Below are 16,650 nucleotides of genomic sequence, written 5' to 3'. Positions count from 1 at the left end.
ATAAAGAAACATGAAAATCATAAATTCACGGTTACATAAAAACAAAAAAAAAAAATTCACAGACTCCGGGACATTCCAGCCGAAATATATAATACTATGTAGGTGCAGGACGGCGGAGACCCACATTGTCGCATTCCTAAATGCGAGATCACGCACGTTACAAATATTCGGTATATACTATCGCGTCTGCGCGAAGTGAACACGGAAAACGCATAATATTATTATAGGTATAATAGCCAATAGGTACATAAACAATTAGACATGTTTTTATACGATATGTGTGAAATAGACTTATGCATGCCATCACATGATATTAAATGCGGGCGAAAATCGAAGAGACGTACGGACCGTGCGGGAAATGATTTTCGATAGAGATCAGTGATCACTAATCAGCATAGAAATCAGTCTCCGTTCCCCCAATCCATTTACATTATCTAACCGATAAATCGAAAACCGAAAGCCCCGCGAAAATATTTAGTTGATATTAGAATTGGTTATAGAATCATATCATAATAGTAAGTATATCATAGGGTTGCCTATTCGCCGTGAGTACATGTGAATACGTTAATATAAATGTGAATATTTGGATAAATTTATTTACTGAAGTATATAAATATATAGTTGATGGATACAAGAGTGTAATAGACTATAAGTGTGAAACATAAACCTTCTTGAGAATTATTTATAAATCAGAGTGGTTATGGGAGCGTACGACGAGGGGCGAAGTCCCAAAGGGTATGCGCATCACACAAAGTCTATATCAAATGAACTCATAAGCATCTTTGTTATACAGGATGATTCTTTTATCGAACAACACTCATTATTAAAAAATTTATAAACGTTTTGGTAAATATTCTTTTTATATAATTTTTAGTCAAAATAAAACAAAATTTTAAGTTTTTTACTTTTTTGAAAGACAACATACATTTTTAATTTCATATTTTGAAGCAAAATATTTTTGGAAATATTTTTATACGTAAAATCAAAATTTGGACAAGTAGTTTATAAGTCAAAAGTATTTAAAGTTTAAATGAACGGAGTGGAGTAGTACGGTAAAATGTTAGTCTACCTACTACTCCGCTCACTAAAACTTTAAATACTTATAACAGTTATAATTCATAAACTACTTGGGAAATTTTCAATTTTTATGTATTGAATGATTCCCAATTCCCAATTCCCAAATCTGATTCTGAATAAAAAATTAAAATGTATGATGTCATTAAAAAAAAAATTTAAAAACATATTTTCAATAATATAATATATTTTGAAATAATGAGTGTTGTTTGATAACACACAGTATATAATAATGCTATATGATCTCGATTATAGCGTTTATTTTCAATGTATATAGTCGTATTATATCGTTGTTCAGTATCTTGCGCCGTTTAAGCTTTAGACATCACAACTCCAATTAATGTACCTATTATATTTCCACACCGAATGTGTATCTGCAGTTTGCATTTAAGTCTAAAATTTACATAATTATTGAACGAAATTTCAGAATAATACGTTTTCAATCATATTAAACGATAGCTAGCTTATATTATTCACACAACTTTTTTTTTTTATAAACAACTTAACTATATAATACATTAATTTTATTGGATATATTATGATCATAAAAGATCATTTGAATACGTTATTATAAAACATTATAAATCGATTGGTCACAAATAATATTCATGATATGTTGAGTATAAAAATTATACATGTTGGCATGCAAAGACTATACATAGAGAGCCTCGGGATATGCGCAAATAAATATAACTCGTAAGGAACAATTATACAAACCCTGTGTAATTTTTTTTTTTGTTTCAAAAGAATCCTGGTATTTTTTAAAAGATTATGTTCACGCAAACGAAGAGAAAAAATTATTATAATCCCGAGCAATATTCAACTTTACCATAATATATACAATATATACATAAATAGTGAGAATATAGAAATTAAATTATTATTAACTAAAAAATATTCTTTCTTCAACGAGTTAAATGACCTTCGGGAAGTTTTAGGGTCTGCATAATATATACTGTATATATACTGTATTATCTAAAATATTTATTTATACGTATCAAGATCGTTTTTATGTTAAAAAATAGTCATATAATTTAAGTACTTATGTGATTTTGAAATTGTATTGATACTAGAGTAGATGGTGTATCGTACTAATTTAAACGTTTTTCTATGTAAAATACTCAATAGTTTTCATATTATTATATAATACAAAATATTAGGATCTACTTATCTGTACATCACATATTAGACAATTTTAGCATCAATTATAAAATTATATTGCTCTCGTCTTGTAATGGCCGATAAGCCAGTTATTGTAATGAATGCAATATTATGGTCTACATTAGTATAACGTATAAGTAATATCTACATCCTCTGTTTAGGTTTAATTGTATATGTTTTTCTTGTGTAGTAAGTAGGAAGGTAAATTCTACAATACTAATTTTGTACATACATATGTTAATATATATTATGAATATACGCTATATTATTATCTAGTTTGAAAACAATTTTAAACTTTTTTCCTATTCATTTTAGTACCTATGTAATTGTATCGCTGTTTATAAGTAGCCATTCCCCGGATCTGTCAGATCCGCACTCGATGACGATAATTATACGATCCGGACACGGATCGTTATGTTGATTGCAAAAAAAAAAAAAAATCGCTTGATAAAACGCATTGGTATTATTATAACGTAGCGCAAATACCAAACGATTAAACGAACAAAACAAGGTGCTCGCAATAGCCACGGATGAGAGTACAAGGTAGGTAGGTAGGTAGGTATAATATGTATAAATATAAATTATAACACATCGTAGCCCGCGGACTTTTCGCTATGATGAGTCAATTCAATATTTTATGTTATTCTATATGCACTACCAATGACACCGAACTCATATGTCATGAAAGCGATCGCTTTGGGTGGGTGGAACAAAAATTTTAGATTTCGTTTCACAAAAAAAGTGAATTCGGCGTCATTGTATACTATACCTACTTGTAGTTTATTCGATTATGACTTTTTGTCAAATGCACGCACTATTATTATACCATATAGATCACAATAAAATATATATTAAAAGTAAGTATAATAAAAAGTGTATCGCGCGAAGGATGTCGTCGTTGAGTAAATATTTTCGAAACGAAAAAATTCCTCTTAAGAGGTCAAGATACGATAGAAAATAATATTTATGGTAGGTAAACTGCTATTAATAACGCGGTCGGCGCGTATCTCGGCTGCAGCAGCAATGTCTCCAAATGGCCACGGTCAGATATATAATATTATATTATTGTAATAAGATCGGAATTTGCCGACGGCCAACGCCACCGCCGCCGCCGGAGCAACGGTTAATAAAATATGCACACGCACGCGTAACACATACTCCCAGTGATGCCGTGGAGGTGGTGGCGGCGGCGGTGATGGTGGAGAAGGCAGAGTAGGAATAACGCGATCAGACGTGTTGGTGCAGATGTCACCGAGATCGTCGCCGCCTTCGGAAAACCCAGTCACCGCGGGAGGCGTCGAGTGACCCGCGATAGTTGTACTGTTGTACTTGGTACGCGTACCCATAATATATGTTCGATTATAATTTATATTATTTATGGCGCATCAGTAGAAAAACTGTACACCACACGCCGCACACAGGACACAGGTGCGGATAACACTATTCTTGTATTTCATTGGTATACCGCGGAAGACGTCCAGCGATTTATAATATCAAAAATGACATATTGGCGTTATAATATTGTGCGCGCGCGACAGCTGTGTTTGCAAAGTTTGCATATATGTATTATATATTATTATATACGTGTCGTTTCGGTCGCCGAGGCGCCAGACCACGGAATTCCGTCTCTGCATAAACATAAAACTCATAGACATCGTGATAAATCTAATGGTTTATAAAACGCGTTTTTTTATAAATATTTTTTTTTCACCAATAATAATAATATTACGCTAGGCGGCAAAGTCTCAACCCCGCGCTGCCCACTACCGTATCACGCTCATCAAGGTCTCGGTCTATTACCATCGCCTCCGGTCGCCGCCGACACGATCACCGCCACCACCCATCACCGCTGCCGTCACCGGCCGTACAGCGTCATCGCGATAACGTCCCGTTTTTGTTTTCGTTACTTTTTTTTCCCGTTTTCTCGCCCCGCGGCCATCCAGCGGCGGTTTGGCGCGGCGTGCACTTATCGCGAGCGCGCGCGCACGGCCACCACCACTGTCGCCGTCGCCGTCGTTGTCGAGCGCGTCGGCCTCGTTGCGGCCAGTGTAACCCGCGACGTCCGACCATGCGCAGACGCCAGGACCACAGCTGCAGCCGGCACGTCGCGACGACACCGTGAAGAGACGAGATATGCGCGGCACTGCGCTCTTCGCCACCGTCACCGTCCTCCTAACCCTTTTGGTCAGTATAATACATAGAATGACATTACCACTCGTGCCCACCGTTCCTAAATCTTAATTTATTATGGTATTATATACTATTGCTGATCCGGCAAACTTTGTTTGTCTGCAAAAATTTTTTAAAATATTTTAAACATTTTTTTTTTTTGTAACACCTAACAAGAACGAATTTCAATGACCTTTACCGAATATGTAAATATGACTTCGATAGCTTTTGTGATTTCTGAGATTACCTAGTATTTAACAAACAATCAATAAATTTTTTTTTTTTTTGATAGACATATATAGAGTATTTACGTGCACTTATCTTTGTAATTGTAAAATAATCGGAAGCATTTAAGTTTTAGTAAACGACAGAAGTCGTCCGGAAACATACGCGCGACGACGATGATAATAATATAACGGTATTCTCGGTGTCAGCAAAGCTTCTCCTGAAAGACAGTATATCGCGCGTAAGCATATATATAACAAATTATATTTTTCCGCAAAACTTTTTTGCACAGCTTTTACCAAAGTTTTAAATTTGGTCAAACGGTTGCATATCAATCTCTAAGGCGTCATATAATTACCTAGTTATATTATATATTATATGTTTTCCCATCAGAAAATCCGTCGCTGTAGCCATATTTGGTATCTTCGCGCGTATCTTTCGCACATAATTTGACTGCACGGCTGCAGCTAATAAACATAATACTTTGTATATTATAATATTTTGTATGTAGGTATCACACAATATTAAGCTCCTTCGGAATCCGGTTATACGTAGGTGAGTTACATATTATTGTTTAGTACACAGTTTGTCGCGTGTGACCATAAGATGGTTTAACGACCCAAACAATATCATTGCCGATAATCAAATGACCAATTGTATTATGCATAGTATTATATTATGGATATTATATTTTGAACGTGTTATTCGCGTCATTTCGCATTCATCATACCTCGTAAATCATGCACGTAACAACAACTTTTCACGGTTCACCCTTATCCGCAACATATTTTATGTTTTTATTATAATATCGCACTCATCGTAAATGATAAACATTACTGTAAGTTAGCCAAGTTCTTATGTATAGGAGGTACCTGTATATAGTCGATAGGGGAATCGTCTCGTATATTATATTATAATAACATATTGGCGATAGCGGTACATCCGACGGGATTCCTCTCACCAAAGGGTAATCAAAATGTAAAATTTTATGGCTGATTAAATGGTACTAATAACAACATGAACTATATATAAATACATATGCTTAGTAGTTAGTGTGGATGGCATACATTTTGTATATTTTGTATATGATTGTAGTCAGAAACTCAGAACGCAGAAGGTCCCGTCTATACCTTCATAAGAATTAAAAATAATTATAATAAACGTAAAAACATCACTAAACTTCTACATTATTGTGATCGATAACGTTGTTATTCGGTAAGTGTATTTTTAACATTGTTTTTGCACAGTCAAAAATTAATATCTAATGAGTTACTAAGTTAAAAAATTAAAATAATAATAAGTTTTAGATTAAAATGATGATTTAATTATAGATTTTATAAAATATATTAATTTTTACTTTTTGAAATTATGATACATGATATTATATATTTTTTAAATTGCAAAGTCCAAAACATAATATTTTTCGGGAAACTAAGATTTAAAAAATTATTTTTCATTTATGCATATTTTAGATATTATTTTTAAGATTTGAGTAACTAATACTTAGTCCTTTGAAGTCAAGGATTATCACCAATACCCTGCAATAGTCAATAAATGAATTTTTCACGCATGTTTTCATTATGATATAAATAAACTCGGTGTCCAAATACTTATTGCAAAACAAATTTACAGATTATATATTACCAACTAAATATATAAAGTATAATCAACTTCGCGAGGAATTTATTATTTTAGCGAGCAACGAGCGTAATAGCTGTGAGCACTATAATTTGTGTAATACATCTCTGCCATTTCAAATCTAATAAAAATTTTAAATGCTTAAAAATAAAAAAAATATTTATATCCATATAATATATTATGCATAATTCAATGTTCTCAAAATCATACTTTTCCCAAGAATATGAGATCAAATAAAAAATATAATAAAAAAAAATTGTATTTTCCGAGAATATATAGCGTACTACGAGTTCTTTTAAAATTTAAAATTTTTTAGGTGTATAAATAATCTTGAAATAGTGAAAAGCATTTTATATTTTAAATAGTTTATTCCAATATGTTCAAAAATACGAACTCGATATAAATTATAAAGGCTTAAAATTATAATTATAAAATTTGAAAAATAATTGTACAAAAATATTTTTGCGATAAATGATATAATTATACGATATTAAACAAACACGCTTTTATGTCAAAACGATTGAATATAATATTTGTGAACACATCGTAAGACATTAATTCAGTATGCTGTGTATTTTATTACATGTAAAAATTATAAAGCTCGTTATATTATAAATTATAAATAGGTGTACTCGTATATTTTTTATATTATTATGATGTACGTGTATATTGCGGTTCGTTTAAAAAATTGTAGAACATTTTTTCGATTTTTAAAAATTAAAAAGCGAATGTCCTTCATTCTCAAGAAACAGATTTATGATAGTAATTAGTAATATAATAAATATTTATTTATTATGAAATTGCAGTTTTTCGTCGATTAATAGCGTATACAATTTACCTACATTATAATATCTAATATTTGATTACAAATAATATAAGCATGATACGTGCATTCATATTATTAACATTGGCTGGAGGCACTTGCGAAGATTTGCGAATAGCGATCGAAGCATATTAAAGTACAAAATCATAGGGGTTTGAGTGTTGACTTGTATATTATTATAAGTACATATATTTAATTTGCACAATGGCACTTTTTGGTACATTAATTCCTCCGAGTTAGATATTCTAACTTATAATGTTATACCTATACATCTATATTTATATACACGAAAAAACGTGATTATGTTTTTCTTTAAAGCAAATTTATAAACGATTTATCGGTTTACCTACAAATTTATTTTTGCATATTTTATAATTTTGATTATTAATAATTATTGATCTATCATTTATTATAATTATTATTGATTTCAAATAATTGGAGATAATAATATAGTAGTATAGGTATTGAAATTGTTATTAGTAATTAAATAATCTTAACGATTTTAAAGCTTTGGCAATTGTATTAAACTTTTAAAACTTTTTACGTGTGTAAAATATTAAAAACACTGATTTTTTAATAATGTGATATTGTGACGTATAAATAAGAAGTTCTATAGACATTTCCAGCTGAAATTTCGCCGCATTCACGTAAATAAAGTACGTATTACGAGGTGTTCGCGAGGAACGTTGTTTAGTAAACTCTGTTGGGGTAGTTGTACGGTGCTTGACCGCGAAATATTCTTAACATTCCGATAAGTGTGTTGGTTTGTATGTATATGTGTGTGTGCACGCGAAAAAGGGCATTCGGCTAATAGCGTTCAAGGCCGTCAACACGTGCAATGTAATGTAGTGCGAGAATATAGACGGAGTCCTAGACATTGCGACAATATAATATCATAAGCGCATTTCGAATCATAAATTACAAACGTTTTTAATTATGGCCCTCGGAACGAGATATGTTTTTTCATAAAGCAGACAGGTACGGCACGTGCACACTCGAGTCTGTGTATATTAAACGTAGGTATCTTTCTCAATATATGTGTACCTAATATTATATACTGTTGCCAGTTATTGTGCGTGTATATAAATATAATATCTACTATCTACTATACCTATATATATAATACATTATTATATATATTTGCTATATAACCACTGCTGTCTACCGTGGCTATTATAACTAATAAGTCCAAATCGTTTTCTTTGACAATGTTCGACGCTGCAGCCGCGGACGTATCACCTATATAATATTATTATCGCCTATATATTAATATTATTATATATAGCTACGGGGCAATGAGCGCGATCGGTATTCGGCAACCGGTTGTCTATTTTCGAAATAATAAGGCCGCGAAATATTTGTATACGTATGTATATACACGTAAATGTACTTGGCAGAACGCCTATAGTATATGTGTGTGTGTGACCCACGACCTAGTCGAAAACGCATTGACGAGACGACGATTAACAAATCCGATAATATACACAGATTTGCGTAATAATAATATATATCATCACGGGTTTTTTGTTTCCAGTAAAATAACGCTAATGGAATTATAATATGCGTCGTAGTATAGCGTTGCATTATCGGATGAAGAATTTTTTTTTTACTTCGCGTCTGCCATCTATTCGAAGGTGTAATTTCGATTATATACGTGCTTGAGCATTAAAAATGGGTCCCCCGAGAAAATCGAAAACACATCTCATCTACACAGCCGGACGATGACGAATTGAATTCTGAGCGTATTTTCGCAGCTTGTCGGATTTAGGCCAAAGAAAGTGTTGACATCGGTCCACTGAGGTTTGCGATTATAATAAAATAGTATAGATATTAGATACGACTTTTATAAAACCGATCGGTGACAACGCAGGCTTTGTATACCCATCAAATTAACGTTGAATTGTATTGAAGCGATTATAGTATAGGTACTTAATATTATGTGTATTTACAACGGGACGAATCAAAAAACGAAACGTTATTAATACTGTCAATCCGAAATGGACTCTACGATTTTACCGATATTAAACTAGATCATATAGTAAGATCATATCATAAAATAATCGAATGACCTATAATATGCTTATAATAATGTTATGTTTTTGGTTAACTTATTGTTAGTACATACCTATGTGCTATGTGTATGTCATATAAAAATTACTAGGACGTGGTATCTACGTAGGTACTTCATCGTACTTTTAAAGATCTCAATTTATTAACGACTCACGCGCATTCAAGTACATTTTATCGCCTTTATTTTTGGTGGACGAATTACCCTATTTGTTAAAAAAATCACAATTAAACAAATGACCTGGTTTAGTTTACTGGTTTTATATTTTGAAAAGTTAAATAAAGCAAGTTATATTTAGATCCTTTCTTCGTTAATTAAAGTATTATTTGGCTAAAATAATAATTAATTGATATAGCTTGAATGAGTGTTGACTAAATTACGTACCGTGCGCTGTATAATTATTTATTACGTTTATATAGAATACGGTTATTATAGGTGCGATTACAGGATATACTTTCATTTCGGCGTAGATCAGCGCTGTTGATATTTTTCAAGGTACACACAAATACAATTTACTTCGATACTCTAATTTATTTTAATTATAATATCATTATTACGCATTACTGTGATTCAACCCAATTATTTATGTAAACACGACATCACGATGTTTTTTTTTTAATTAAGAAGACGATACACCTACCTGGTAGTCATCACTCTGATAATTTTTTCGAAAATCCGTCAACCAACGATAAGAGTTCATATGCATAACATGAGAAATAACACGTAAACTCGTAACATATATTTAATTATTATTTTAATTCGAGAGCGTGAACAATGTTGAGAAGTTTATGGTGTGAGATTGATCGCGGACTGTGTTGATATTTAAACGTACATATAACTATATTATAATCAATCGAAATAATACAATTTGTAGACGTTAAACTGTATTATTTGAACACGTTATCTTGGTTGACATTTTTAGAACGCGGTTAGTTAGTGGTAAGCTAGTGATTATGTTAGTTGATGATTTTAAACATTAATTTATCGGTAGTAATAATTATTGATAACCGCCATTTAACCACTGTAACCTCATGTTGACAAATTAAAAATTTTTAAACTTTGCGTCGACATACCCGGTGACATGGTATATTAAAAAAGTAACCATGTTCAGCCAATTAATAAAACACCGAATTTTAACACGATGTCAGCGTGTTAAAACGAGTGTAAAAGCACTCATCTTTGCGCGTCACTTGGCACAACTGGTACAAGGGTTAAGACTTGTACTTGTATGATTGTAATTTGTACGTAGCTCCGAAGTAGTAAGTTCACGTTCGCTTTTAGTGCAAGTTTCATGTATTGGTTGACAACGTCAAAGGGCATTGGGCAACGGCATAGTAACGTGATTTGTCTTGTGATAAGAACGTATAAAGGCGGGTTTTTACTACATACGTGTACGCGCATAAAAATAGTTTTCTGCGGTTGGTTGGTATACATGGTAAGTTTTTGGTATACCAGAGATTTTATACGTTCTTACCACACGTGTAACCACAAACCACGATACCATGAAGTTTGATCTAGTTTAACTATTTCCGTACAAACGGTCTATTATTTGGGGATAGAATCAATCACAAATTTAAAAATATTAACATTAATCGTGCTTACCGGAGTATTTTTCAAGAAGGGCATGTATGTACAACCATATGTACGCGCGTGTACAATAAACGTGCACGTACACGCGAATAGTTCAGTGGAAATCTACCTTAAGCAGTAAGCACACTTGTGTACCGAAACCTTACCATATACATACCAACCGATCACAGTAAAGGGTTATAATGGCAAAATGAGTGTATAGTGGGAACACACCTTAATAGTTGGATACTTATAAAATATATACATGGTAGGCATTTAATCGATTGTTTGTTTCGTGTCGTATCGCAGGTATCGCATTGCGCGGGCCGCCCTTGGCATCATCATCGGCGGCAGCAGCGGCAGAGACCATCAGTGCCGCCAACGCGACCGGCGGCGACGGCTGCCTCGATTTATGCAGAGTACGATGATCCGTCTGTGGCCTTGAACGGTCAGCCGCCCTCGTCGGATCAGAGCCTGCTGCAGCAGGAACCACCGGAACCGGATTACGGGGAACCAGGGCAGATGTTCGTAGAACCGGAACGAGTGTACGCGGAACCGGAACAGAACTACGAGGTGGACGAGGCGGTGAGCGTGCTGAGCGACGGGCGCGTGCACGGCGTTCAGCAGCAACCGGCGCCGACGACCGCAGTGCCCGTGAGTTACGACGTCAGCAGCACCACCGCTACTGGCAACACCGACATCTCCATCACCGGCTTCACCACTACCACTACCACGACCACGACTCAGCCGGTGGAACCCCGGAAGAGCGGTTATGTGGTGGACGGAAAACACTACAGGAAGTACAGGGTCGAGGAAGAGACGCCGGACGGGTTCATCGTGGGCGAGTACGGAGTGGTCAGCCACCACGACGGCACCACCAGGGGTGTTCGATACACGGCCGACAGCAGCATCAACCCGCGAGTCATCTACGAAGCACTGGCCAAGTTCTTGGCTCTCAGGCGGTAGACTGCACCGCGGACGGACGACGGGCCAGCCGGATGATGTTTAGCTGACATTTATCGCACTTCACAGAATACTTATTACTATAGTATATAATAATCGTGGACTATAATATCGTAGTGTAGGTCGGTTCGCTGTCGTTCGAAACTATCTTATTTTTTTTTTTTTAACGAAATTTCTAGTCAGGTTCTATTATACTTGTCGCCGCCGCCACCGCCGCTATCGTCGTCGCCAATCGCAGCCGGCTTCAAAACAAATAAAGTGAAGACCAACAACAAACATCGTACTCAAACATGATAATGATAATAGCATTATAAATATTTATTACGCGCGCGTATTGTCCGAATCGTTTTTAGTGCCATTTTCCGCCAACAGTGTGATGAAACTATACGTATAGAAAATGTACTCTCACTCGGTATATACATATAATATATTTTACTGTGACTGAAAGAAAATTTGGAAAAATGTAGATTCATATGACAATAAATATTATGTTTCGATTGAAATAAATGTGCGTAACATACAACGTATTACTTGCGTATATAAATAAGGAGCTTATACCTTGTCACGTTATATTACAAAAAAAATCGAACAGTGTGCATTCTTTTCTCCTCTCTCGTCCCATGTCTCTCGTTTAAAAACACTAAAGTCAGACAAAAATCTTGCTTCTATCACTCTCTCACATATATATGTGACCACCACGGGCTGTCAAAAGTTAAACTGTAGCTGTAGCTCTGTAGCAATAGGTTTATCGAAATTAGCATTGATTGGTAATCGCATACAGCACGATTGAATAAAAACGTAAGTACAGTTTTTAGTATAAATCTTTTAAAAATTCCATAAAAATACAAGACGTTGCTTTAATGAGCATAAACATACTTCTTTATGAAAGTTACACCAGTTTATATCCAGTTAGAACTACTATGCAAGTTCGCAGTTTTCAGTTTTGTTCATGGCTTATTAGACCAACTATTATCAATAAATAATTATAAACGTAATTTTACCTTGACGATGTGCGATTCCTACTTTGTTTAATAACTATTATCATCGTTACTTGTTATATTATAATTTTATATAGACACTTTGTATGATATTCACACGTGTTTAATGATTTTTTGCTATCGAAAAATTAAATATAAATGGTGTTTTCTTTATCAGATTTCGGGTAGACAAATCTTTTGAGTTTGTGTTTAAAATAACATAGATTGCGAAATCCTTGATTCGTGAAAAATGGCAAACAAAACCGTATCTACCAATATGGACGTCACAGAAACGCGGTGCACATTTGAAACATTAACAATAATCTTAGGTTATTGTTAAATTGTAAATGGTGCATTTTTATTTAATTTATTGTATGTTGATATGTATTTACCATCTATTACTCTCTCTCACTCTCTATATATATATAGGTACACTTAGAAGTTGTCGCTGTTTTTCATAACGACTCTATCCTCAAAATATGTATGTTTGTTATTTTAATTTTATTTGGTGAATGAATATTGTTGACTTATAATTAATTGACATACTACACTAAAATATTTAATGTGTATAGCAGGTAAGTACATATTTCATGTTTGAGCACAATGTCGTCATACTGTAAAACGTGTGTTTCTATTATTGTATTTTTATACCAATCTAATATATGACCATATAAAAGATAGAAATATAAATATGATAGATATAAATACGTCTGGAGCTATGTCTGATACATTAAAAAATAAACTGGAAGTGAAAGATTATGTATAATATATCTTTTCCTGCATTGGTCATCTATATATATATATATTAGTACTATATATTAAAAATGAATTATGTATCCGGTTGACCTGAATTACAACATTATAGACAATTTCGATCGACAATCCGCATATACCATGCACATATAACCATTTACATCCATTTATCACACGTCGATCTCGTGATGGATATACTCAATATTAAATGCTTAAGCGACGTGTTTTAGGTATTATTTTAAAATCGTCGCAAAGATATTATGTATTTTACAGATTAGGCTTACACGATATCTATATAAAATATTTAGATAAAAATGGTACCTATGCATTATATATACATATATAGGTACGCGTTTCTCTGTGTAGTATTCATTTTTTTACAATAACGTTTTTCTCGTCTTTATAATACGCCGTGGAAATTATAGTCGATTTCCACGGTATATACCCGTGTGTGTGTGTCGGAGAACGCAACACGACGATAGTCACAACGACCTCAATGGATGTCATTGCCGTTGGGCAATACCTATCAGACGAATATGACGTGTGTGATGTACGGTTACCACACGCTAGCGAGAAACCGAAGGAATAATTATAATTTGGCAAATATATATGTATTTTAAATTATTAATTTTAATATGGTAATAATAGTAATATACTATAATATAGTTTAGATGTTAAAGTTCATGTCTTGTTGTATTCGAGGAATAGTCAATTTAAATTATCAACGTAATCAAACATGCAGTCGCTGAAACGTTCGTGTCAACTTCGCCATTCTTGGTGCGGAACAGCAAGGGATGTACACTTACAATTGATTTGTGATTTTCGTGCAGTATTTATAACTCATAATAGTTTTTTAGTAACTATAGTAATTAGTAATTATAGTAATCCTCATAGGTGATATTATCATAAAATACCTATGCATTGCAAATATTGTTGTAATGTTGTTTAATATAACGTAGTAAAGTACCTACTTAAGTTGAAGTTTTAAGAACCGATCAGTAGTATTCATTAGGATCGTTATAAGATCAAAAAATACCTAGATGCACATTGATAAATATATTATTAACTAGTCCTATAATGGTATGAATAATTTGAATCTATATATAAGTAAGTATAAACTATAAATATAATATAGGTAAATATTATGCATTTATGGATGTTTAAAAATGAAAAACCTATAAGGTACTTACAAAACCTTTAGTAATATGGTTTTTAAATACTTGTTCATAGTAGAAGTTTATTATGTGTTCTTAATCTATAAATCTATAATATTATGCATATATATATATGTGTGTGTGTGTGTGTGTGTGTGTGTGTGTGTGTGTGTGTGTGTGTGTGTGTGTGTGTGTGTGTGTGTGTGTGTATATTTTGACCTATTTGTAAAAATGCAATCAATAGCTATATATTATGGTATGTTGATATAAAATTGTACTTTCCATTTGACCTTTTCACACTATTGGCCATGTAGTACAAATTGTTATAATAGCTTGGTATTTACTGAAATATCATATCATATTAATGTAGAAATGTATACAATGAAAAAGAACAATACATTCTTGAATCTTGATAGAATATTGTGATTTCATTTGAGAATAATATGAATCAACATAGATTAATCTAATAATTACAAATATTAAGTATTTTTTTTTTTTTTTATTGTGTAATTTATGTAAAAAATATTATTTCTAACCGTACATGAAAAAATGTTTATACCATATATAGTTATTCTAATGAAAATTTAAGAAAATAGTAGTCAATGCGTTAGTCAATAACTTTATATCAAGAAATAGCTGATTGGATAAGTTTATTTAGTATATATTTTTTATTTTTTATACACGTATAAAATATAAAGATTAGATTTTAAATCACTGTTTACGAAATGATAATTAGTATCTTGCATTATACTAATATTGTATATAGAAATATATAACACGATAATAATTTATTCATAAAAATATGTAACTTGTTTATAAGACAATAAATTAAATATTCAAAAACGAGGCGTAGATATCTACGTTTGAAAATATTAGTGAAGTATAATATATAGTTGCAGCTAGATATATTATATAATTGAGTTTTGAAGCATATTTGATTTGCTTATAATTACCAAAATGACAAATAATTATAATTAAACTTCCATTTGTAGAACATTATTATGGCTTTTTTATGTTTCATGACCAATTGATTATTTAAATGTTTTTATAATTTATTCTACGTCATCGCTCATTTTTGATAGATTAGGTGGAGGATTCGGTGCAGACGTTTACAGGTTCAATAAGATCTTAAAATCAAGTGCAACAGATTATCAAGGTCGAAAAAGAACATACCTGCTGGATTACTGATACATTTTTTTCGCAATTAATTAAATTGAATCCGTATAAATATAACTTGTATAAGGAGAGAATACTTAAAAACATGTTTTGTTTTTTTCTTTAACCCACTCCGGTCGTTCAACTTCGATGAGTGGTGAAAAATATGATTTCTCAAATGAAATTGAAGGTTATTTTTATAACATTTGTACTTTATACATAATGTTTTATTTTTATATATGTTCTACGATTACTTATCAAATACGGTAGGTATGAATCCATTATACACTCGAATGCACAGGTAACACGCTTACGTATAAATGCATGGAATTTGAAATTAACTAATAATTTACGAATGTTTTAAGATTATAAATGCTTAAACTTAATTTTTTGGTAATTAAATATTAATTAATGTATCATAAAGATAGAAAAAATAAATAGCATGTATCTATTTATTTAATTTTCGAATTACGATTAAGTTTGAAATAAAAATATCGTAATTTCCTAGGAAAGTTTCCACGACCACGTACTACCACTTGAGCAGACCAGGTGAGAATTTATATTTTATTTCATTTTTAAAAACTATTATTGTTTTTTGCGTGGTATTACTGCACTGTGGCACTGTTAGATAGGTATTTTGGTTTATTACTACGTCGTTTTCGATGTATTTATATTGCTTTTTTCATGTAGGTACTAGTGAAATCAATTCAAATACATCTATACTGATTATACTATCAAACATGTTTAAAAAATTAACGTGTTTTCAAAATACAATTACTATATAGATAATTATAACTTATAAGTATTACATTGAAATAATATTGCTCTAAAATAACTGTTAATCTTTAATATCGTTTATAAAATAATATAGGACTCTAAAGATCTGTGATCTTGCTCGTTTATTTTTATTTACTAGCCATA

At 32.3% G+C, this 16,650-nt stretch overlaps 1 protein-coding gene across 1 annotated transcript; it reads left to right on the top strand.

Annotated features, from left to right (window-relative positions):
- The first annotated feature begins 4,267 nt into the window (after positions 1–4,267).
- Positions 4,268–12,213, top strand: LOC113561035. Its single transcript, XM_026967217.1, has 2 exons — positions 4,268–4,419; positions 11,037–12,213. Exons 1-2 carry the CDS (start codon positions 4,369–4,371, stop codon positions 11,691–11,693), a joined length of 708 nt encoding a protein of 235 aa, XP_026823018.1. The 5' UTR covers positions 4,268–4,368; the 3' UTR covers positions 11,694–12,213.
- Positions 12,214–16,650: the final 4,437 nt, after the last annotated feature.

The sequence above is a fragment of the Rhopalosiphum maidis genome, chromosome 1 (assembly GCF_003676215.2).
Source record: "Rhopalosiphum maidis isolate BTI-1 chromosome 1, ASM367621v3, whole genome shotgun sequence".
NCBI classification, from domain to species: domain Eukaryota; kingdom Metazoa; phylum Arthropoda; class Insecta; order Hemiptera; family Aphididae; genus Rhopalosiphum; species Rhopalosiphum maidis.
Note: the sequence above shows the minus strand (reverse complement) of the source record. Positions and strands in the feature narration are given on the sequence as shown.

Coding starts and splice junctions, on each gene's coding strand:
- LOC113561035 (XM_026967217.1), top strand. CDS start 4,369: ATGCGCGGCACTGCGCTCTTCGCCACCGTCACCGTCCTCCTAACCCTT. Junction 4,420..11,036: donor CCGTCCTCCTAACCCTTTTG/GTCAGTATAATA, acceptor GTCGTATCGCAG/GTATCGCATTGCGCGGGCCG.